General features: G+C 43.5%; 1 protein-coding gene across 1 annotated transcript in view; it reads left to right on the top strand.

The window, feature by feature from the left end:
* Positions 1–423: 423 nt before the first annotated feature.
* The window catches only part of Pard3b (par-3 family cell polarity regulator beta), a 993,468-nt gene continuing 968,543 nt past the window's right edge, over positions 424–25,348 (top strand). Inside the window, exon 1 of the mRNA XM_028891309.2 lies at positions 424–751. Within this exon, the coding sequence (XP_028747142.1) occupies positions 632–751 (120 nt within the window). The 5' untranslated portion in view covers positions 424–631. The remainder of the gene's footprint in view (positions 752–25,348) is intronic.

Here is a 25,348-nt window from a genome sequence, read left to right as displayed (position 1 = left end):
CACTAGGCTACCCAAGGTTCAGTTACCCCGGGGTGGGTGGGTCCCGAGCCCGGTGCGACGCGCGGGCGGAGTGCTCTGTGACCCGGCTGCGCCGCGGCCCCTTTAAGAGCCGGGGCCCAGGCTGGCCCGCGGGCCGCGGGGAGCCCAGTGCGCCGCGCGCGTCGGAGGAGTTGGGAGCCGGCGCAAAAGTTTCCTCCCAACTCCGGCCCCGCGCCCCGCCGCCGCCGCCGCCGCCGCCCACTCCAGCCCGGGCCTGGGCCGGCCCTGCCACGGTCGCCAGGGCCACCGCCAGAGGCAGGGCCGGGCCGGGCCGGGCGGCGCCCGCAGTTTCACTTTGGCGCGTGGAGCCTCCGCCGGCGCCCGGCCGACCCACCCGCCGCGTCCCCGGGTCCGCTTGCTTCCCGCCCTCGGCCTCCCGTCGGGGGGGGGGGGACGGCTGCCCCCGCCCCACCCACCCCGGGGGTGGTGGTGGTGCAGCCGCGCGGGACCCTGCCCCGGAGCCACGCGCGGGACAGCGGCGTGTCCGCCCCACCGGCCCCCCACCCCCGACGGAGGGGCTGCGCCCGGGTAGAGGGGGGGCGGGTCAGACACCTGTTCGGTCCCGGCCCCGGCGCGGGAACCCAGGGGCAGGATGAAAGTGACAGTGTGCTTCGGCAGGACCGGCATCGTGGTGCCCTGCAAGGACGGCCAGCTGCGCGTCCGCGAGCTCACCCAGCAGGCGCTGCAGCGCTACCTGAAGACCCGGGACCAGGTGAGGGGCGCTGCCGGGACGGGGGGTGGCGGGAGAGCGGGGCGCGACAGTGCCGGGGCGCCGCAAGTGCCCTAGGCCACGCACCTGCCCGGCGCCTGGACCAAGTGGCGCTTTTTATGGAACTCAGATCACCCCAGCGGCCCGGTGAGCGCTGCCTGCGGCCACAACTTTTGCAGGCTGGCTAATGCCAGGGACCCGAAGTAGCCCTGCCTTGCCATTCAGAGCCCTGGGAGGAATGGAGGCTCCCCCAACCCCTCACTTGGGGGTCCTTACACCTTGGCCATCTGAGGCCTACTTCCTAGTCCACACAGCCAGGCTGTTCTCTAAGACAGCCCCAGGTGTTTGAGTGGCAGGGCACTGGGACCTCCTTGCAAAGGGACCTTGTGATGTAAACGGTGCTGCTCACCTGAAGTGTGATTTCTGACCCACTAAGGCCCGCCCCAGTGAGGCACCTTGGAGTTAGAGCTTTGATTGGCTCAAGAAACACCCCAAAGTTAGAGCTATTGGCGCTTTGCTTTTGGAGCTCTCAGGATGGTGGTAGGTCACCCAGTGACCTGGTCAGGAGCTCAGGTGGGATGCTGCTTGCTTATCCTAGCTAGTGCGCCAGGATCTTTTCTGCTCACTCTCTGTGAGCTATGGACTGAGTCGGGACCTGGGTTACTCCCAAAATAAGAAGGATGACCCACAGTTCTGCTGCCCAAGTTAAGAACAAGTGGAAGTCAAGAGCTAACATACGAAGTGGCAGGACTCGAACTCTGGTCAGGTGTCTGCGTGACATATGGGGGCTTCTATGGAAATTTTATATGAATGCTCTGAAAAAGCAACTTTAAATTTTTCAATTTTTTGTTTGTTTGTTTGTTTGTTTGTTTGTGAGACAGGGTTTCTCTGCTTTAACAGCCCTCGCTGTCCTGAAACTCGATTTGTAGTTCAGGCTGGCCTGGAACTCACATAGATCTACCTGTCCCAGCCCCCTGAGTTCTAGGATTAAGGACATGCGAAACTACCACCAGGCTTAGGTTTTTTGTTTTTGTTTTTGTTTTTTTCTTTCAATTTTTACATGGCCTGTCGTGTATGTTTCAACGACGTCTCAAACAGATAAGCCACCAACTCCTGTTTTCGGAGACAATAGTTCTTTGAATATTTGTTCGCATAATATTGCAAACGACAGTCCACAAGTTGGTCCATCTTGAGATGAAAAACTGATTTTCATTTATTTTAATGTCATAGGTCATCCAAAGTATAGAAATCACTTTTTTCCCAAGTACACAGTTTTAAAGTGAAAATTGTACATATTTATTTAATGTGTTTATGGGGGGTGCAAATATACCATTGTGCATATTTGGAGGTCAAGAGAACAACTTGCCCAGCTTGGTTCCTCCTCCTGTGTGGATGGGAATCAGCATAGGCCGTTCAAGCTCAGTGGTCAGAGCCCCACTCTCTGACTCATCTCTCCTCCCCCAAGAATTTCATTTAGAGATTAAAGGGATCCGTATAATTTCTATGCTTCCCCTAAGAATTGGTGCACAGAAGGCAGACATCTGATGGATACATGCACATATTGTTCTGAATGGTCAAGAATTGGAGACCGGAGGCTAGAGAGAACTGGCTGAGCAATTGGGAGTACATACTGTCCATGGAGAGGACCAGAGTGCAGTTGCCAGCACCCATATCTGATGGCTCACGACTGTCTGTAAATCTAACTCTAAAAGGAGCCAATCCGAAAGCATCTGCACTCACGTGTGTTTGTGTGTGTACACCACCAACCCCCTGCCCCGTATACACTTAAAGGAATTGGAAGAGAGTAGAGTGAAAAGCCTTAAAAAAAAATCACCTACAGTCCCTAACACTGTAATCTTTACCATAGAATTGAAGCAGCAGGAAAGTTTAATGTGCGTATAAAGCAATGTATGATTCTAACTCACTGAGGGTTTTGTTTTGTTTGGCTTTGTGCTGTTGCTACATTGGTGTACTGTTGGTATCACGTAATTCGGTTAAAAATTGAGATTTGACCAAGTAAACGATTACCTTTGAAACCACATTTCACTGGCTTTTGAAAATTGACTAAGGTTAGCAGTAACAATGTAATCTACACAGATTATTAAAGTTGATTTCATGGAAGAATTGTTTACTGAGATGATAAATTTATCATGATAAAAATAAGGTATGTGCTCAAATCTTATACATTTAGAAGTTTACTATAAATTTAGACATATATTGTCCAGAGTTAAGCTACAAGCGTGTAAATAATCATTACAAAATAACCACTGATCTTTAATGGGTTGTAGTTAGATCTTCAAAGGTGTTAAAAGCTAGGGCTACTCTGAACTGGAAGCATAATTTATATCACAGAACTCAATGTAACTGCATCGATCAGGTTACAGTTATTACCAGACATTCCATTTTTTCTATGTTTGCATTTGTATATTAGTGAATGTGACATTTAAAGGTCACCCAAAGCTTATGAAATCTCTCTTTCATTTTGAATTTTAAAATTTCAATTTATGTGGAAAATGATGTTTTCCCCTTCCCTAAATATTCTTCTCCTCTACTTTCATTTTAAGGGATATTATAAGACTTAGCTAATAATTAGTGTTCCTAATGTAACTTGAAATGTCATGAAATACTCTTAAAAAATCCCATGCTTTAATCCATTGAATTAAAAAAAAATGGAGGAAGACCAGAAATGTCAAAATTCAATTTGTACAACTTGGAAAGAATTCACTTTCTATAAACCAGGCAGAGAGATTCAAAAGGCTTGTTTTTCTGGATAGCAAAGCTTCAACCCTGTGCCCAATAATAATGACAGGTACTATGCTTACTCTGTGTTAGGAGCTTCTCGTGTGCCATGTGACTTCTCTCCCACAACATCAAGAGTTAGATTTCCCTATTTTACCAATTGTTACGCATGGTATAGAGATTATTAGTGAATTGCAGCATTGTGCTTGAACCCGGGGGCTGTGGTTTTTTGGTCCTTGCTCTTAGCCATTAACCACATAGCCTCCTATGTTGCTGTCTTTTTCATTTTGTTTTCAAAGACTTTCTTTGTTAGCGGCAATAACAACACATGAAGATAGCATCGTTCTGTTTTCCGTATACAGCAGAAGGTTTCATGCATGTTAACGGAGTGCTGTACCATTGAGCTACCCCTAGCTGCAGCATGGTAGTCACATTCCTCTTCACTGTATCTTTTATGGTATGAGTGCCGTGTTATAGAGAGAAGTTGTTTCCAAAGCAAATACTGCTGCAGAGCATCTATGAAAGATGTTCCTCAGCCTAATGATAAACAAGCCAAAGACTGGGCAATCTACTGCACACATCCAGGAGGAGGGAGATGCAGGGAGACAGAAACTTGGTGGGAACATGAATGTAAGGTATCTGTTTCCCCCTGAGTCCTGAAGGATCAAGATTGGAGAAAAGCTTCAAGAGTGAGGATGGAAGTTGTCATTTTGAAGGGCTAAAGGGTGAGGGAATCCCAAGGAGGCCCTTCTAGATTTTGTACCCAGCCTTAGAGAAGGGACACTACCCGCTGAGCATAAGCAAAGAGCCGGGAATTTGTGGTATGTTGGAACCAGCTGAGTCAACATAAGATAAGGCTAGAAGTAGGTGAGATGCTGGAGAAACAGGAGGAACCTTGGGGGAAGGCTTTAATTATGCTCTGAACTCAGAGACTTGGAATTGCCCATTTCTATTGGATGAATTCATCTTGGAAGGTGAGTTGATGGAAGGACTAGAATTATGGGGTTTCTTATCTTTGGATCCTGGTACTCTATCAGTGTCTTGGGCACTAAATCCAATTTAGTGAAGTAGTTAGTAAAGGTGATTGTCTCCTTAAGCAGACAAGGTGTGGGTCACTGAGTAATTAGTTAAATTTATCATCAAAATTACATGTCACAGGTGAATGGATAATTGAACCGTATCCTGCAGGGCTGTCAACTCTGGCTGAGTATCACCTCTGACTTTGACATTTGGCATTTTAAACAGTACATGTGCCTGAATCCTTTTATCAAGATTTTGATCAAGTGAGTATGGTGTGGACCTTGGGCACAGGTATATGAAGAGCACTCCACAGATTCCAGTGCCCAACCAGGGTCAATGACTAATCTATCACTAGTCTCTTGGTATTGGTGAAATTAACTTGTTAAACTTGTTTGATGGCAGACACTGTGTTACAGATGTCTACAGATAACCTTTAATTATGGCCAGGCAACTCTTCTTCTCTTTCCACCCAGAATCAATTCTCATAGAAGGCGCTCAAGTTATTACTCTGAACATATATGCATATACTTGGTGAGTTGAATGGATTGAAGTCTAGAAAGTAGAAAAGGCAGGGAAAGTAGTGTGTTGGGGAGTGGAAAGAAATAGTTGGATACTGGGCATGATGGGATTTTTTTTTTTAAAGTTGACATATAGATCTCACTGCATGTATGAGTAACCTTGTAAGTCAAGGAAGCTTCAGTAGGTTTTTCAAAATGAATTTTCTTTTTCTGTATGTAGACATCTTGAATACTTTGTTCTCCAAGTTAACATTTTTCTCAGAGCTAGAACTAGATAAGAGTAACTCCATCTCCTGATTACTTGTGGCATCAGGATCTAAGTGAGTTTATACAATAATGAGGTCTGCAGTAACACTGTGTGACCAGCCTAGAGGAATAGCGAGAACTCTTGAATTTCTGAACTTTTCAGCCTTTGGTGCCCTTTGCCTGAGTTGATCTTCTGGTTCTTGGATACACACATTAGTCTCGGCCTGAATTTGTAAAGCACTCTTCGGTTTGCTGGGTCTGATTTACCTGTGGCCTTTAACTTCCGTTCAGTTCTCTACTTCGCAGACTCGGTGCTCTTCAAAGCACCAGAGAGGCTGACTCATCGTCAGCAAGGCACTGCTCTATTTTAGTTGGGGTCCTGCCATTGGACTGTGACAGGTCTTCTTAGAGTTCTCTTTGCTTATTGTGTGAGAGTTTTGAGAGTTCATGTACAATTCCAGATTTCTGTCTTCTGTTAGGAAAAACCAATAGGTTTTTCTGAAACACTGGACTTTGCTTTCCCACATGGTGGCCACTAGCACTCAGACACCCTGTTCTCTGTAGAAGAAATTACTAATGCTCTGCTTTCCGTTATCACCTAGCCAATTGTAAGGGTCAGTCGTTATTGTCATGTTTAACTTTTTCTGTCTTTATTTTTGTTGGTTTAAACATTTGATTATATTTTAACTTACTGTGTTTTAATACTGTGTATCCACACATGTATGTGTGTGCATGGGTGCACATGTGCCACGGTATGTGTGTGTAAGTCAGGAGACAACATTCAGGCATTGGTTCTCACCTTCCATCATGTAGGTCCCAGGAATTGAACTAAGGTAGTTGGGCTTGGCAGCAAGCACCTCTGTCTAGTGAGCCATCTCACTGTTCCTCTTTTTATTTTCTTATTGGTCACTTAATGCATTGCTGCCATTTGCCTGAGCCGCTGACAGGTATGTGGGTTTTGCCCGTGGGTCTTCTCTTCCTCAACCCTCTTCTTCTTCCTGCATCCCCATATCTTTTTCTCTGTTTCTTCTTCTCTCCCAACACACACGCATGTATGCATGCACACATGCAGTCTCTGTCTCTCTCTCTCACACACACAAACACACACATGCACACACACAAACACACACATGCACACACACAAACACACACATGCACACACACAAACATACACACCTTCTATGATTAATCCAGAGCCTTCCCCATAGGGCTTATTGATTGGGCTCTGGCTCACCACCTATCTTACTTGTGTTCATCTAAATAACTGTGTGTGTGACTGGGAGCCACACTCCCAGTTTGGAGCACCCAGTGTTGAGCTCAGAAGGCTTAAGCAGTGAAGTATTCATCCCTAGGATTTCTGTGCCATACATCCCCTCTGAGGAACTTGGATAAATGGTAATATTGTCAGATTATTATGAGGGTGTTTTCTAAAGGGACTGATAGTTAACATTATCTCAGAAATCTGGTGGCAATCAGAACTTCTGGCTTTCCTTGGAAAGTCTAAAGCAGGGAAGTCCAATAGAGATTCTTGGGGTGGTAGATGTTGTATATTTGTGTCTAATGGGTTTTTATAGGGCCACATGTCTACAAAATACTTGCAGTGTAGTTAGTGCAACCAAAGAACTGAATTTTAAATTTTGGTTAGCATTCAGTAGCCTCTCATGGCCTACTTGAATGGACAGCTAAGGTTCCATGTTCCTCTGATGTTTTCCCTGTGCTCTGAAGAACACCGTCTGAAGCTCAGAATGCTAGCATCCATGTTTTGCCATCCTTACAGATATTGCTGCTCCGTTCTGATGAGAATTTTACCATTAGGAAGGATCTTCACTTACTTTGGGTATTCAGAGGTGGTCGAGATAGTTTTAAAATTTAAATCTTCCATTCGGGCACTAAATAAATGCCTGGTTGTTTGAAGAGAATGTCAAGGACTGCCTCTGTTTATTTTTGGTGCACCAGCCTGAAGATGTGCCTCCTCTATTTCGGGTAACAGGTAACAGGGGGACAGTAAGAAGCAGTGAGCAAAACATCTGGATCATTTTCACTAAAGTTAGATGCTTCCTGACTGCTAAAAGCATTGAATGTTTTAAGCACATATTTGCTTCCCATATCCCATATTCTTCCCACTCTCTACCTTACTGCCTGTTCTCCACCTCTTTTCCTACCCCCTCCTCCCTGTTAGCCTTAGTTTGCTATAGCACTCAGCTGGTACAACTCCTCCTGTCTCCCTGCTTATCCCACGATGAGGTGTTCCAGCCCCATGGCTCCAGCCTCACCCTCTCTCCTGAACTCCTAAATCCACGTGCAGCTGCCTCCTGCATGCTTTTCGCTTGGATGTCAAGCGGTATCACACACTGAAAGCATGCTGCAGGCTGAACTCCTGATTTCCTGCTCATGTTTGTTTCCTGTAGCCTAAGCCAGTTGTCAAAGGGCCATGCCATCTTTCTGGTGATGCCAGTCAGGAACTGTCTTCCTCAGTGGTTCCTTTCCTCTCATGACCACAGCCCTCTAGTGACCCACAGCCAACCTGCAAGTTCTGTTGACTCTGGCATCATAGAACAGTCAGAATCTGATCTCCCTTCTCCATCTTTCTTTTAGAACACTGGTACTTGCTTTATATTTTTATTTGAGAGAGAGAGAGAGAGAGAGAGAGAGAGAGAGAGAGAGAGAGAGAGAGAGAGAGAGAGAGACGAACATGCGTTTCATCAGGATCTGTCCACTTTATCTTTTGAGATAAGACCTAAGACCTCTCACTGGAATCTGGGGCTTGCTGGGCAGGCTAGGCGGGCTGACCAATGAGCTTCCTGTCTGTGCCCTTTCTGCACTGACATTACAGACAGACATCACCACATGGAACTTTTTATGTGGGTGATGGGGACCAAACCCTGGTTCTCTTGCTCGTGTGCGGGAGCACATGGTTTTCATTGTCCCTGGTTTGCTAACTGTGTCACCACTAGAGTGGGTTGTCGAGACAGGGTTTCTCTGTGTAGCTCTGGCTGTCCTGGAACTCGCTCTGGAGACCAGGCTGGCTTCGAACTCACAGAGATCTGCCTGCCTCTGCCTCCCGAGTGCTGGGACTGAAGGCACCTTCTTCATTCTTCAGCTAAGGTGATCACTTACAGTCTTTCTCAGATCGTGCCATTTTTCTAGTCAAGTTTCCATGTCTCTCGGCCCTTATGGTGCTCTATGACCTGGATACCAATGCAGAAGAAAGCTGCTCGCACAGCAGGGGTGAGATTGCTCTCCTCAGAAAGACTTGCCTGCAAAGCTGTCCCTTGGCTGACATCTAGGCTCTTAGATTTGTGGAAGGGTCCCAACCATTTCCAACAAAAATGGCTTCCTGGGCAAGATTATGTAAAATCCATGGCTTGTGCAGAATGCCTGGTCTTTAGTTTTTTAAGTGCGTATGTGTGTGCTGGAATTCTTATGTATGTTAAGCAGAGTGTGTCTTTATGACCAGCCTTCAACAGAGCCTTGAGTAATAGGCTTCATTAGCAGGCAGCCCTTCATACACGTGTGGTCAGAACTCATTACTGAAGAAATTAGGAAGATCTTTGCAGCTTGCCCCTAGGCTCCTCCTGACTTCCTACCCATATACTTTTTTCTTTTGATAATTTTGCTCTGTGTTCTTCACTAACAAATTATAAGCGTGTTCATGACAATATGTGGAGTCCAAGTCCTCTTGGTGAATCATGGAACCAGGATGTGCTGTGGACTCTGACACACAATCTTGTACTCCTCCTTCACCTTCCTTTCTTCCCCATTCATCTCTTGCTCTGCCCCAGCTACACAGATCTCTTAGCGTACTATCAAGCATTCCAGACAGACTTGCACCTCAGGTGCTGCCTTTTCCCAAATATTTCCTCCCGGTTATATATCTGTCTATTTCTCTATGCTCTCTATCTTACATGGTCGTTTTCTTCTCCTGAAAGCCTTCTTGACTCTCCCATTCATAACCAAAGCCCCTCCAACCCCTCTCTCTCGCTTTTCCTTTGGGTCTATACAAAGAACTCATTTATTCCTATCATTCTGTTTAACCAAGTGTATTACTCACTTGCAGTGGAATATTCAGTGTAACAAATAAAGATCATTGTCTATTTTATTCGTTGTTGACCCTTATCTCCTAGAAGAATGCCAGGTACATAGCAGGCTGTTTATAAATTCTATTTTATTTATTCTTTTATCATGTATCCATTGTTATCCACTGGAATTACCCCCTGCGTCACTACTAACACCCCAATACTCCAAAACATAATTTGGAAGATTAAGAATCTGGACCAAGCACACAACAAAGCTTAGTGTGACTATTCTGGATATTCAGGTTTGCGTTTTCATTCATGTAGTTAATTGCTTCAGCTAAGAGGACTGACTAGCTGGCTGCATCACCTGCCAGGCTACACATGTCTTGGGCCTTGGTTACTGCTACCCGCTGAGTTTCTTGGTTGGTTTGTTTGTTTTCTGTGTAATTATTCTTAGGACCTGATTCTTCTCATGAGTTTCTTTTCATGATCTATATAGCAAAATGACAACTCAAGGCTACAAAGAAAACAAAAGCTGGAAGCAGTAGGGTATTCATAAAGCTTAGGCCTTTGATAGGCATAGTCTTACTTCTGTAATCCATTAGTATTGCAAACCATAGGTCCAGGCACAAACCAAGAGAGAGAATTTCACCAGAAGCTAAATACTAGCACCCATGGTCTGTCAGACTGTTGTCACATCATATGATTATGGAGATGTGAAAGTCAAGAACTAGTCAGTTTGCAGCCAGGTTTGTCTGCTGAGAAACAATGTAGTTAAGGGTTGCTCATCAAAAGGGAAGATATTGAAGCTGCTTGGAACAATGATGAACATTCGAAGTGGAGGCAGCAAAGTGGTCCGGGGAGTTATATCACAGTGAGGGGAGGAGGCCAAGGAAGAAGTTCATTGTGCAAACTAACTTGGACCAGGTTGTGAAAGACCTTGGGGACTGTCCTGAGGGATTCTTAATGCCTTCAATTATCATCTGTATTAGAAATTCATCCATATTTTTCTCAGTCTGATCAGTCTAAAATATTTGTATAAACTTAAATTACGGACTGTGCTGGTTCATTTTGACTGTGGACTCCATACACTGTAGAATCACCTGGGAAGTCTTAGTCTCAGCGGCTTATGTAGATTAGGTTAGCCTTTGGCCTATCTGTGGGGAATTATCTGGATTACGTTAATTGAGGTGGGAAGAACTGCCCATCTGTGGGAGGTACCATTTTCTCAGCAAGGTATCCTAAGTTGAGTACAGGCATGCATGCATTCATTAATTGCTTTCTGCACTTGACTGTGGATGTAAGTAATGTGATTAGCTGCTTCAAGTTCATCCAATCTTGACTTCTCTGCAATGATAGTCTGTAACTTAGAATTGGGATCCAAATAAACCCTTTATTCCTTACGCTGTTTTGTCAAGATTTTTTTTTTTTTTTTTTTTTTTTTTTTTTTTTTTTTTTTTTTTTTTTAAATTGCAGAAACAGGAAATGAAAACAGAAACAGGGCCTTCCAGATAGTTAGATAATGAATTAAGTATCTATGTTAAGTGTACATCATCCAGTTTGTTACATAGATTTTCACACTTTCCCTAGCTAAGCTATTTTCAATAAGGCCATCAAGATCTGGTAGCTGAAACTCATGGTAATTTAGTTCCTACTGCTGATGTCCTCCTTTCAGATTCTACCTGAATTGTCTAAGATTTTGGAAAATTCTGTTTTCAGCCTTCATAGATGCCCCCTACCTCACCTACTTGTGTGCTGGTGCCCAACAAGTCTTGTTCTCCCTCTCTTTTATGCCATTACTTCGCCCGATCACAAATATACGCTTCTCTCTCTGAGGTTATATTACACTGAACATCTTCCTGCTTCTAGACTTTGGTGAGTGTCCCACTGTAGCTGGAAGGTTTCTCTGGTCCTGCCTGGCCCCACGATCCCTCAGCCACTTATAAAACAATCATTCAGAGGCTTAATATTAACTACTAATTGTATGGCCTATGGCAGGTTTCTTGCTAGCTAGCTCTTATAACTTAACCCATTTTATTAATCTATATTTTGCCACATGGCCATGGCATTACTAGTCCGCTGACATCTTGCTGCTCCTTGGTCAGCAGCTGGTGTCTCTCCTGCCTCTGCCTTTCTTTTTCCTGTCTCTCTCTTGTATTTCCTGCCTGGCTATAATTTTACTCACATAGGCCGGAGCAGCTTTTTTTTTTTTTTCTTTTCTTATTTATTCATTTATTTATTTTTCTATTATCAGCTTGATACAGTACAAATTCTTATCCTAATAGTGAAATGTTTCACTGAGGCTTGCCCAGTGATTGAGTAAGACCAAAACTTATTATAAGCCACAGTCATCCTAGGGTCCCCCCTGCTATATAGCCTCCCTGGTTCTGCAGAGCAGCTTCTTTATTAACCAATCAGAGCAACACATATTCACAGCATACAGAAAGACATCACACATACAGTAGAGTCCATCCTCTTCTCTGTGACTCTGCCGGCCACCATTCTCTTTTTTCCCGCTGTTCTAGACATGGCTCCATAACTCTCCTGTTTGGACTCGAGAAACCTGGACATTCTTCACTTCACATTGAATTCTGCTCCATCATCTCACATCACCTGCTAATTGATTACCATGCTCCTTTGATGTTTAGAAGTGTGCCTCTTGGATTTGCTTTCTTTTCCACCCCAAAGCCACACACCATTTTGCATTAATTATAACAAGCCCATCGACCGTCCTCTCTGTTTGTCCCTGCTTCTGACCCCTCTAGTCATTCTCTACCAAGAACCCTAGAGTACAAGGTTAATGACGCCAGCAGGACTGTCAACAGTACTGAAATGGTTCTCTACTGTTCGGTGAAAACTCCCAACTTTGCTTCCTTGTTCAGGGCCTTTATCCCTCTACCACTTTTAAATTACTAGATGCAGTTAGGTATTACTTGAGGCTTTCCAACACCATGGATAAATCCTGCCCATCCTGAAGGGTAGGGTGTGTCTCCAGCCTCGCTTTTTCTAGGACCTCTTTTGCCACTTTCCCCTTGACTGTCGCAAGTCTGAGTTTCCAGAACTTTCCATGTTTATTACTTAATTTAGTAAAACACATCTTCCATTACGCTTCTTATTAGTCATGAGCTGCCAAGAAATGGAAAAGAAAAATCACAGAATCACAGCAGGTTATCTCCTCAGGGACTCCCTTCCTGGGTGAAAGGATGATGCTGACCCACATAATCCCCTACTTCTGACTTCTTTCATCTTCAGAGTTCCCCACAGATCCTCCACCTTGTGTTGAGTGATGAAACAGTATCTGGAAACATTTTTGAAGGCTTGAGGTTGGCTTTTTAGTAGCAGACCCCACTTCTGCTGGTGAAACTGGCCACGTGCCCTAAGTAATCATGGAGGACAATCCTGTACCTGGCTACAGGTGGGTAGTTAGGCTGCCTGTGCTACATGCTGTAATCTTTTTGTTTTCATACTCCCCTGTGAGCTAGACAAGAGCAAGGAGTGTGTCTTGTTTATTTTACTGTCCCTCTGTTTAGCACAGTACCCGGTACACATTATGGATACTAAAAATGCCTGCTAAATTATATCAACTTTTACATTTCTTTCTTTTGTAAAAGTAAGGGTGACCTTGTCATCAGCCCAGTGTTTATAAGTTTGAAATTGTTCCATGTGGTTGGATTTTCTCCTCAAGCCTAAATGCAACTTTTCTCGTGATTATCTTTAAACGCCTCGTCATAGCCACGTTTGCTGCAGGCAGGCGTTTAGTGGTCCATTATATCTGCCACGCTGATTGTCTTCAATAACAGCTTCACGTTCTGACAGGTTGACTCACTTCTCCGATTTTTGAGACTGAGTGCTCTGCAGTTCTGATTTTCAGTGAAGCAACATCATAACGATCTTTCTTCCCGGAGACAGGTGCAATGCAATCTCTTATATTTGAGCAATGTTTGATTTTCAGCATTGTATCCATTAATTTCATGTTGATTTTTTAAAATGATGCTGAATTCCATCAGCTTTGATGGTTTATCTTTAACAGGCATGCTCTCTGTGCCTCGGGGGTTGCTAAAATTAGGCCTATCTCCTGTTGCTGGCCTCGGCCAGCTTTCTGATTGCAGGACTCTCACGTTGTGAGGCAGTGCGATGCAATTGCAGGATATCAAGAGACAGGCTGGTTAAAAAGGTTTTCCTCTCAATTTGGCCCCTATCAGATTCAGTGCTAAGTATTGCCCAGATAAGAAAGGCCTGTGTTGCTCCTGGTTTTTGCCTCCAGATGAGGGTATTAAACTCCCATGGTGGTCCTGGAGCCAACTTGGTGTGGCAGCCCACAACAGAAGGATGTCCTCAACTCTTGGCTCATTTCTCAGCAAGAACAGAGAGTCAGAGTCAGAGCTGTTTCACTGCCTGGTTTGGAGTAGAAACGAAAGGCTTATGGGGAATTCCAGTCACAGCCTTCTGGTGCCTTTATTGGCATGGCATATATACATTATTCTTTCATAATAAAAGCATGAACCCTGGAAATGGTGGCCTCTAAACATAGATAGGAGTTGGCCTGTTTCTTCAGAGGAGTGAAGAGTTGTGGGGTACCTACCTTTAAAACTAAGGGCAATAACTGCTGTCTCTTAAGCCTGTATTTTGAAAGGTGTGTATTCATGAGGTCTCTGTTGGATCTCCACACAGGAGACACTCAGTTGTCTATGGTAGTAGTAGTTTTCTAGCACCCCAAAAGTCAGCTTGGTGACTTAGAGAAGACAAGAGAGAGAGAGAACTAAGTTGGGCCACACAAAATATTGTATGCTTGAGATATAGGTTGATAGAAGCCCTGGAAAGTTAGTGGAAGGAAAGACCAGAGCCAGGCGTGTAACGAAAAAGTGCTCTGTATGATGTAGGGACTGGGGGGTGGTGGGCAGAGGGACCTTGGCTCTGGGGGAAGGAGGTAGGGGTTGAACACCTTTTACTCTGTGAGCCTGGGGACTCTGAGGGATGGATGGATGCTTGAACAGGGGAGCAAACTGAGAAGAGCACGGAGTAGCCTGGCTCTGTCTCAGGTGGCTGTTATTTGTTTTGAAATGGGTGTCACTGTAACCCAGTCAGGCCTTTAACTCATGGCAATCCTCCTGCCTCAGCCTCCAGAGTGTTGAGACTACAAGTATGCGTTACCTCTTGCTGAGGTGGGCATTTGTTTGTTTTGGGGGAGAATCAGGAAAAAAAGAGGGCATTTTCCTAGGGTGTTTGTCTGAGGGAGTAGTAAGGGACAGGGGATGTGCACAGGCAGGTGTCCTCTGCCGTGACAAGCTAAAGAGACAGAGAAGTCAAGGAAGCCTTCTGGGCCGTGTGGCCGTCTGATTGACATACCTTTCTGTACTGATAGCCCTGCACTTGGGGGCAGAGGGAGCTGACACCGCATGGGGAGAGACTGGTCTGGCCACAGGAGTGGAGCTGAGGCTCAAGGGGCAGAGGAAGTGTGGGGCTCACTGTATGTGGTCAGGGCAGCATGGGTGGACCTGGAGAGGAAGCGGTGTGAGCTTCACACACCTGGGATTCAAAAACTTTCAGTGTGTGTCCCTAAGCTGTAACCCCTGCAGCTGGAGGCACACAGATAAGGAAGACATGGTTGTGCCCTTAAAGAGCCCCCTGGCTTTGGGGAGGGGAGAAGACCGTAGGGGTCGAGAGAGCCAGGCTGCGATCGTAAATCATGGACTCATAAAAATGCCAGGCCTTTGTACTTTTGTTTAGTACTGTATTATAGCTTTGCTTCAAGGTGGAGATTTGAGTGTAGATGTGGGAAGAAAGCAAGGCGGTGTCCAGAAACGAAAGGTATTCCACTAAGTTAGCAAAGGTGTCAACTGTTTTGGTGGCCTTTAGACTCTAGGAGGTTTCAGTGACTGGAAAACCTGGTTTCTACTCTTCTTCAATCTTGTCTGCAGCCCAGGGGCGGGACAGCCTGGGCTCTTGTCCTCTGACTTTTTACTGGGGTCAGCTATTGAAGAGGATCCAGCAAGAGACTAGAGGGCAGGAGGCACCCTCCCTGCCAGGTCACTGGGGATGGGCCTCTCTTTTCTTAAAGGCCATAGCTCTTGTCAGGCCGCTCACCCACAGCCTGCCCACTCAGTATCAGCTGCTTTCCTGGATGCCCTTGGCTCCTAGACCACCGCAAGGGCTCACCACTCTTCTGCACACTACCCCTTAATGATTTCTGAGATCTCTGGCAAACCTCTGTAAATTGTTTCTTTGATAAACTCCTAAGTGCCTAGTTTGAACAAACCATCTGTTTCCTGCCAGGATTTGGACAGAGGATCACAGTGAGAAACAACGTTTTCCTTCAAGACTAGCACTCACACTATCTACGCCCACACGAGACAAAGGCTTATGAAAGAATTCATTCCTTACTATAAATGATACTGTCTGGATTTTATTCTGTTTTTTTTTTTTTTTTTTTTTTTTTTTTTTTTTTTTTGTTGTTGTTGTTTGCTTGTTTTATTTAAACAGGAAGGTAGCTGGGGCATGTTAATTGATTCCGCTGCCTATGAATTGGTTAGGAATTGTAGTTTGAATGCCAGTAGATTCTTGATGTTTAGGAACATTGAATGGACCATCAGGCTAGCACACTAGAAATCCCCATAGCTCTAACTTCTAAAATTGTTTATAGATTAAATTGTTATGTGGAGTTAAATTCTTAAAGTGAAGTGTTGAAATGATTTTTCTGTGGATTATGATGCCAATCCCTTATATTTAATAAAGATAAGATCTGGGTCCCGTGACTCACAAAGTGCCAGCACATGAGCAATGAACCGTCTTAACCAGCATCCGTGTGTGACTTGATAAACTCCTGGAGACATTGAGTTCTACCTCTCATCTCGATTTCTTTTGTGACACAGTAATAGTATTGGTAACTTTAAATGTTAGGTCCGGATTACTTCTCTTGGTAGCAGAGAGTCAAGGAAATGTGAGCTAGGTAAATAATCCTCGTCTTCATTTATAGACACACTGGGAGAGATTCAGTGGGCTTGGGCTTTGACAGCAGTATTTGATCAGAAACGCTTTCCCAGAACCCTAAAAATTAGATGGAACTAAAGTTCAGAAATTGCTAGTAAAAAAAAAATTAGGGAGAATTACTATAGCTAGATTTGTATTTCATATTTCCCTCCCTTTGTTCTAGTTTATCTTCTGGTAAAGAAGGGCCATTTGGAAATGGGGCCGTGGAGAGTGAGGGGGCCTTCATTCTGTTACTGTGCTCATTTCTTAGGGTGGCCATGACAAGCTACAGCAGGCCAGGTGCCTTCAAACAAAGTAAATTTATTTTCATATAATTCTGGAGGCTCACAATTCAAAATCAAAGTGGTAGAGGGGTGCTGTCTGCTCAGTGCCTCCAGACAAGGGTCTTTTCTGGCCGCTTCCACCTCTAGTGAGCCCTGGTATTCCATCATTGCATGCCATCTTCTCTGTGTCCTTCTGTCTGTCCTCTTCTTGTGTCAGTAGTGTTGTTTTGGAGTCCGCCATAATGACCATCCCTTGAGGTCTGTCTTTATGGCCCTGTTTCTAAATCACATCATATTTGTGGGTACTAGGCCTTAGCACCTCATCATATCCTTTTGGGGAAGGACACAACCCATCCTGAGACAATTGCAGTATGATTCACTATACTGTTTGGTCTACAGATAACCTATTTTCTATCTTCATGGGCACCGAGGGTCTTAGGCTCTGATACCACATCTGCTGTTACTAGACTTTGACATCTGTGCCTCTCTGGTTGACCCACTAAAGACTCACGTGTGTCTATCTTTTGTCTCATCCTTTTTGCCCATGTGATATCTGCTCCATCAAGTGTTGATCAGAAGCTCAGTGGCTGTGTGCGCTGCCATTCTCTTCAGCCTGTGGAGGTGACAGTGGGTGTTTTGAGTACCTCTCATGTGACACATGAAGTCCAACTCCTTCCCAGTGTCACTATCATGTATTCATGTGATAAGAAAGCACAAGCTGGCACCAGTTGAGTTCCCTTGGTGCTCAGAGTAGGCTGGAATGGCCAAATGTGAAAACTGGATACAATCGAGATAGACGGAGTGTGTCTCGTGATAGAGATAAAAGGAAAGAGGAGTGTTGCTGTGATCCTCAGACTCTTGATCCCAATATCCTGTTAGACCCGCGAAGAGCATTTACGTGAAACATTTCAGTTTATAGGTAGAAATCGAGACAAATTAGAATGACTCCATTATAAGCCCAAATTCCTTGTTTTTATAAACATAAGTGTCAGAAATAAAAAAAAAAAAGTAGTAAGGAGCATGACATGAGGTAGCATTTGTCAGTCCCTTTGATGTTTGACTTACTTTCAAATCTGCTTTCTCATTCAATCCATTTAGTACATTTTGGTTGAAATAGATGAAGAAGTCCTGCCTTACAGTTCCATGTAATTGGAAGAAGAAGGTGCATTTTAATAGCATCGTCCAATAATTAGACATAGGATTTTTATAGTAATTGATACTTTCATTTTTCATTCCTAAAACAAATATATGTACGTTTCTGTGAGCCAGGAGTTTAACCACAACTTTCCTGGGCTCTTTTTGTTCAAGGTTTATGAACCTTCAAATGTCAAAATGAGGCTGCCAACCTCTTTAGGGGCTTCACTGGAAAGCCTCTCTCTGTGCTCATGAAAGCCCACCTGCAGCTGCAGGGCTCAGGGTTCTGGCTCCTGAGGGTTACAAGCTAGAGGCTACCCTCAGTTTCAGAGGCCATCTTTCTTTCCTGGAGGCTATCTGTCTTTTTCTATTATGCAGACTTCCCAGCCTGACCCTCTGCCTCATTTTTAGAACATTTGACTGGCAGAGTGGAGCATTAAACATTAATTAATTAAGCATTAGCCAATGGCATCCCAACATGGTTTTTATAAAGGCTAGTTGCAATATCGAACCAGAAACCACAGGAATGATATTTTCATATTCTGTTACAATTCAGTGGTTTATATTATTCCTTGATAGATCATCTAAGTGTGCATTGTTTCATTGCATGTATTATTTGTACAAATGAATGGTTTTCTTTGTGGCGTTTTCATACATGTGTATCAAGTGTTTGGTTACGCTGTCCACCTCCTCATATGCACACTTTTCTGCACTTCACCTTCACGCTGGTCCCCTTTGCAGTCCTCATCTGATTATCCCCTCTCTAGTAAGATGTGACCTTTCCTGAATTCTTATGGTTGTGTTTCTCTTCCTTTTCCGTATGCAGAATTCCTGTCGATGTCTTCTCTAGCAGTGGATTAGTACTCAGCAATTTCTTTGTTTAAACTTGTGTTTATTGAGGAAGGGTTTCTTTCTCCTTTGACTCCAGAGGAAGGCTTTGCTAGATGTACTTGTCTAGGCTGATGGCGCCGCTCTCTCAGGCCTTGAAGTGTGTCGTCTTAAATCCTTTTGGGTTGTAGGCGTTGTACAAAGGAGACTGTTACTCTGATGCGTTTGCCTTTATTTGTAACTCGGTGCATCTTCTTGAAGTTTTCACTAGTGTCTTTTGGCTCTCTAGTCTTGAGCACTGGAGCTATAATGTGATGTAAGACCCCTCTCCAGCCATGTCTGTGTGTGTCCTAAAAGCCCTGTGGACCATATGTCCTTCTCGTTCTCAATACTCGGAACATTTTCTGTGACTAGCTTGTTCAACGTGTTTCAATCAGTAAGATAAGATTATGCCTTATCTCCTTTTCCTATGCTCATAAATCACAAGTTTTGTTTTGAATGGCACCTCAGAAGCCTGTGTATTCCACTTATACCATGTTATTTTCAATTCCTGTATGTGTGAATATCATACATGTAGTCTGCTTTCCTATAAGCCTTGGTTGGTGTTCTGACTTTCTATTCAGTCTATTTTGAGGCTTTCAATTCAACTGTTTTTTTTTTTTTTTTTTAACTTGTTGAGCTTCTCATTTGCAACATTTCAATTTGAGTTTCTGTTTATTCTGAATTTCCGTCTATCTATTGAATTCCTCTTTTGCATCCTACATTGACTTCCTTATTCTGTAAGCTCCTTATTTGTATCCTCGTAAGGTATTGATCTCTGTCCACTTGTGAATTTTCTGTGATTTTTGTAGTCATTCTTGGACATTCCCTGCAATTCCATTCATTATTATTATAATCATTTACTGTGGAATGGTTACCATTTGGAAAAATCAGTTTGCTTTTTTTATCATTTTTTTTTATGTGTTTCTGCATTAGAATTTGTTCATTTGGAGCCAAGTTGTTGACTAAAAGCTTAATTCCCTCCATTCTTTTAGTTGAAACAAGTGCTGGCCAGGTTGAGGTATAGTTTCTCAGTGCCCACCCACCACATTCAGGGCAGAAGTGGATTCCTAGCATCACTCAGAAGAGAACTGTGGTAAGAGCTATAACCCAGATAACCCACTGTGGAAGTCAGTAATACTCAATTAAAAATAGTCACTACCACAACTACAATAACACCAGAGGAAAAAGAATGGAGATAATACTGAGCAAACTAAGAAGATGTTAAGTAGTAAGGACAAGACTAGGCAAAAAGGAAATCAGTACAAGAAAATAATGCTAGAAAAAGAGGAGAAAAGGGAGGAGAGAAATAAGTGAGAGAAGGGAATAATAAAAGACAAAGAAGATACAACTAGAAATAAACAATAGTGATTTCTATCGTGGTACAAGTCTATTTACAAATATCTTAATTCTTATTGGCCTATATACCATGTTTATTTAACAACAATAGAAATAATGAGTAACAATCAGTTGTCCTGAAGGTGGGGAAGGGAAGGTTTGTCATTAGCCAAGATCTGTGCAGGACAGATAACAGAAAATAGGAATAAAATATACTTTTCTCACAGTGGAAATATTTAAGTCTGTTCTTAGGCTTTTTAAAAATTATTTTAGATAATCCTGAGGAGAGGGTGCATATCAGTCTCATAATTAAGATTTCTTTGAAGCAGCAATTACAATTATTTAGAAGATTGAAAGTGTATGGTTCAAATCTCAGCTGGCATTTAGGCATTCTGTGAAGAGTACGCTTAGATAAGAAGCAAGAAATTGGTCTCCATTGAATTATTTGATCAGAAGAGATGATTGGAATGTTACTAATGAAAAATTGCAAGCAAAGTTAGGCACATTATTTTACACTGTATAACTCTGATATGCTATTAGTTGCAGTGACACCAAAAATATAAGAAACACACCATGAGGATTTAATTTTGTCCCCTGTCATCCATCCGTTGAACACTGAGAGTGGTGGAGCTGAATTTTAGCTGCAAACAGAGTCAGGGGCTGTTTGTGCACTTACACTTTGTGCACTTACAGTTTACATATTCGGGTGTTCATGAAAAGAGCAATCCTAAATATGTCTAATTGTCTCCAAGTATGGAGCTCATATCTGCTATTTTTTTTTTTTCAAAAGAATCCAAAGGTTGTGATCACTTATGACTGGGTAGATGCTGTCTTAAAAGCAGAATATTCTTCTAATCTGAGAGTGCATTTGTAGAGTATGAATGTTTACATAATACTGTATATAAGCCATCAACATGCATGTTGAAATTACGTGATAAGATGGGTGACATGGAAATTCAGTAATCAACTGAATGGTAGACACGCATGTGTTTACTGTCTAGGGGTATAACTGTCACTCTACTATCTGAACTTACTGCACCCTGTAGCAGGTAGTCTTGCATGGTTCTGCCTGGCATTCTTGGTTCTGTTTTAGTAGATAGTAGTATAATAAATGAGTGTATGACTTTTTCAAAAGGAAGTTTTTAGAAAAGAAATTTTAGTCTTGATTCCTGTTTTCTTTATCATCAGGAGGTAGACAATTGCGGATATTGTTTTGAATTGTTCCGTGTAGTAATAATCAAGGTCAGTTGGAGTGATGAGAGAAGTGTAAGAAGGCTTCCTGTTTGTATAAACAGAGGCAAGACAGTGCCTATTGTGAGAAAACCTGTGTGTGTACTGGCCCATAGCTATGGTATCATCAAGGGTTAAACATCATTGAGATGGCACCAAATACAACCCTCTTTCCCAGTATTTCTTCTGTGGTCACCTGTTAGGGGTTGGAATATTGGCTTGAGATTCTTGAAGTGTGTATTACAGTATATAATGGCTCTACATGGAATTCAGTATGCTATAATAGTACTGCTGACTGGGGACTTGTCTGCTTAGCCAAATACTGAGATCTTCTCGTGGGAGGAAAAATCTAAAAAGAGATGAGATCTTATAGATGAAATCTGTAGGGGCACGAAGTGTGCAGAAGACAGTGAGCTCAGATCAGCGAGAAAGCAGGCATTTTGTACCCCGAGGGATATCTTGCTGTTAGTATCTCATCCATTGCTGCAGCTGGCATAGGGGAGGATTTAGCTGTGTTTATGAAGGAGAGACCTTCAAGTCTCTAATGGAGCTGCTCTCCACCTTTAAATGTTGATACTAATTTTAGAATAGATTAAATATATTGCTTTGAGCTTCCTCCTGTCTTAGTCTGGCAAAGCAGAGTGGGGAGAATGAAGCTTGTCAACATATCTATCATGACTTCTGTGAGGATGGACTGAGGGGCTCGATCTCGGAGGAGAGATGTTTGAGAACATTGTGATTTGGGAATATTGTGCATCTTGATTGACGGGGTAGTACTCAATTCCAAAGGCAAGAGTAAATACCACCTAAGAGAAGGCTTTCAGGTCCATCACAGGGGCCCACATAAAGGATGTGCTGGAGGTGGAAAGCCCAAGATTAGATAGGTAAGATGCCAGGACTGAGATCAGCAAAACCTGTTGGTATGAGGTCCGCCTTCCATATGTGTTGTGTCTATGGCTTTGGCAGCACTGAGAACAGAAAAGCCACCAGCAGGCTAACAGCAGTCAAGCAGATCTGTGAGGCTTCTGGGGAAAGCACTGGGCTTGGCCCTTGGGACCTGAGGTGCAGCCTGGCTCCTCCATGAATGTGAGCTAGCTCTGGCGACACGGACCAGGTCCTGAACTCTTAAGACCTAGGCATAGACAAGCTATCCTAAAGGCTCTTCCTCAGCCACTAAAATGTTTTATATTGGCTGATTTATTACTTTCAACTATTCATTCTAAGTGCTAACTTCCATAAGCTGCCAAGGAGTAGTCTTTCAGGTCCCTATTATGATGAAGTATGATAGATAGATGATTCATGTATAATTAACTGTGTGCATCTCCATACAAATCGCCCCTCAGCTCCAAGTTTCTCATAAAAGTTTTTCTCCCTTAGGCTTACACTCTTAGAATTTTGTTTGCATCTTTGATTTATTTGGAATATAAAGCTTGTGTTATCTCAATCTTACCAAAAGATTCTTACCTCACCAAAAGGAATATGCCTTGTTTGGTGATTTGCCTTTTCTTCACCATGATGTTTTCAATATCAGAATTTATACGTTAAAGCACTAAATAAAACTGGATGAGTAAGTAACTGGAGAATATACTTTAATTCACCCCAAATTATTATGAACTGTCAAATATCATAACATGACTTAAAGGGTGAGAATATTACTGTGTTAGAACTGTCCTGTGTTAACTTGCTAGGTGTGACTGACAGGATCAATCACTGTAAAATGACATGAGAAAAAAATGTCAGGGCTGACTCATAATCCTGTAACTTTTATTCTCAACACCAAAGAGGAAGTATCACTTTCCTGAGATCAGGCTTTGAGTTACTTCATGAATCCAGAATAATGCCTCCTAATTAGAAAAGGAGGAAGTGAAGAAAGTGTGCTCAGGAATGATAATGGTCCATTATACTGAGAACAAAGTGCTTTGTTAGTTTTCTGGCCAGAAAGAAATGATTGTGGAGATGAAGACCTTCTGAGATCTGGGAGTTGGATTCTGTATATAGCTGCTGTACTAATCAGAGACAAGCGAGCCAGAAACAAGCTTGGAGGAGGAAGAGGGGTGTGCCTGATGTCCGGATGGGCAGAGTACATGTGATTAGGGGTGGGGTGAAGGAGGGGGCAAGAAATGGAGGGTGGGGAGTGGAGGGGTGAGAGGGAGAGGGAGGAGGCTTCTCAGCCTACAGGAAGCCCTCACCTCCAGGAGCAGTGCCCTAGGTGCTCTTATATTTTAACCTGGAAAATGAGTTGGTGGTTACTGTGAAGTCTCACTATCACCATAAGGCAATGCTGCTATATTTTCTATGCTGTAAGACCCTATATCAGAATCCAGTTAGGAGATAACTGGATATTGACCAATTGCAGATATTTGTATAAACACAATGCTTATATACATTCCCCCTTACAGTATGTTAGTTGTTTAGCTCTCTGAGGAAATGAGCTGAACACATAGATGCTGCAGAGAACTATTTTCATTTTATGAATAAAATGCTGAGAGATACCTACTCATCCACTCGGTCATTATCCATCGGTTGGCAAATGTTTCAGAAACCTTGAAGCTACAATAAAGATGGTAGTAGCTATCTTGTTGTAGGAAGTTATGATTCTATCTGATGGCACATGTCCCTTATAAAGGATCATGTCTCAGAATGACCTTGGAAATGCCCTCTCTCTGTATAAAGGTGGGATTTCAGAAGATCACCCACAGAAGCTGAAACCGGAGACTCCTTTGCTTCATTAAATTATTGGCTCAGAAAAGTCACAGAAACCAATGTCAGCATGGATAACTGAGGACAGCCTAACTAAGGTGGCTGGCTAGAGGTTGTGCTATTCTAGCCAGTTTGCGATTCCATTTCCAGCCTAAGGCATGCTCTGCTTCAAATACGATGTTGGAGTGAGATGTTAAGGATACTGTCAAATAGGCCTGATCTCCACACCGTCCAATCTTTATCCTTCCCTGCTGTGCTAGATTTCAGTCATGATATATTTACTACTGGAATGAGGACCTTTCCCTGGGCAAGATAACCATGGTGATAATGATAGCAGCAGTGGCTTGATAGGACCTAACCTCTGCAACACATACTGAACTCCAGACGCTTTGTATGATGATCTCATCTGATGCCTTCTGACAGGGTGGAGAGGTGCCGTCATTCTCTCCTACCAGACTAATGATGTCATTGAGACTCAGGGAGGTTAGATGACTCCCCATATCTGTCTGTAGCAGAGGAAGAGGTGGTCACTTGTCTCATCTTTTTCTGTGTGTGTGTGTGTGGAAGTGTCGACAGCCTCTGTGCTTGCCACCTGCCCGCTGATGCAGGCTTTAGTTTATGGTAAATACCCTGAAGGGCACTTGTGCTCCCCGGGTTCTCCTTGTCCTGTTGGGTGATGTCAGTGCCTCCCGTACCCTTGGGTGCTGAGGCATGACCGTGCAGGCCACTGTTTGTCCTTCAGCCTTCCTCTCCTGCCTTTTCCTGTGTCATCGCTGGCTCTTGGTTTCTGCAGCTCAGCACTCCCGCTCAGCTTCTGCCCTTGGGTGTCACTGTCTCCGTGCCATTCCTGTCATGGTGGCCGGTCCCTGGGCCTCCCCTGCTCACTGCAGCTCTTCCCAGGCCAGGGGTAGCTCCTCCCTTTACCCCTCCAGATTCTCCTGTGAAGTTACCAGCTGTCACAATGTCAGCTCCAAAGGCCCAGTCCACCGGGCCTTGATGTTATTTGACTTGCCCCTTCATTTAGTAGCAGAGCCTCTTCCTAGGCAGATATGTGGGTCCAAAGCTGTTTGTTACTTTGTTCTTAGGGGAGGTTTGGCTGTTGTATAAAACATGGCCTCAGTAAAGTGTTTTTATTGCACTAGTGACTGTTGGTTGCAATCACAATAATCTATTAATCTCCTAAATACTTACTTCTGTTTATATGCTGGCTTTGACTAAAGAAAATGATGACAAAATTCTTGAGGAAGCTGAGCTAGCAGGCATTCCATATTTTGCTACTAATATTTACTTGAACATATGTATCTTATGGTTTTATCTCTCTGGTTTTAAAGGGATTACCCTTCCTTCCCAAAGAAAATTTAAGTCTTCTGCTATCATATGGGAACCTAAGAGCCACGAGACTAAGGGGCTTCGTTTTAGATTCCAGCCCTGTATGGACAACACTTTGTCATGGACAGGCAGCTGGATGCAGTGGTCCTTTGTGTGGACTCTGCAGAAGGTTGCCTAGATGGAAATAGTCTTTGTTCACTTATGCTCTCAGTG

Source organism: Peromyscus leucopus, chromosome 13 (assembly GCF_004664715.2).
Source record: "Peromyscus leucopus breed LL Stock chromosome 13, UCI_PerLeu_2.1, whole genome shotgun sequence".
Taxonomy (NCBI): domain Eukaryota; kingdom Metazoa; phylum Chordata; class Mammalia; order Rodentia; family Cricetidae; genus Peromyscus; species Peromyscus leucopus.
This window is presented reverse-complemented; position numbering and strand designations above follow the sequence as displayed.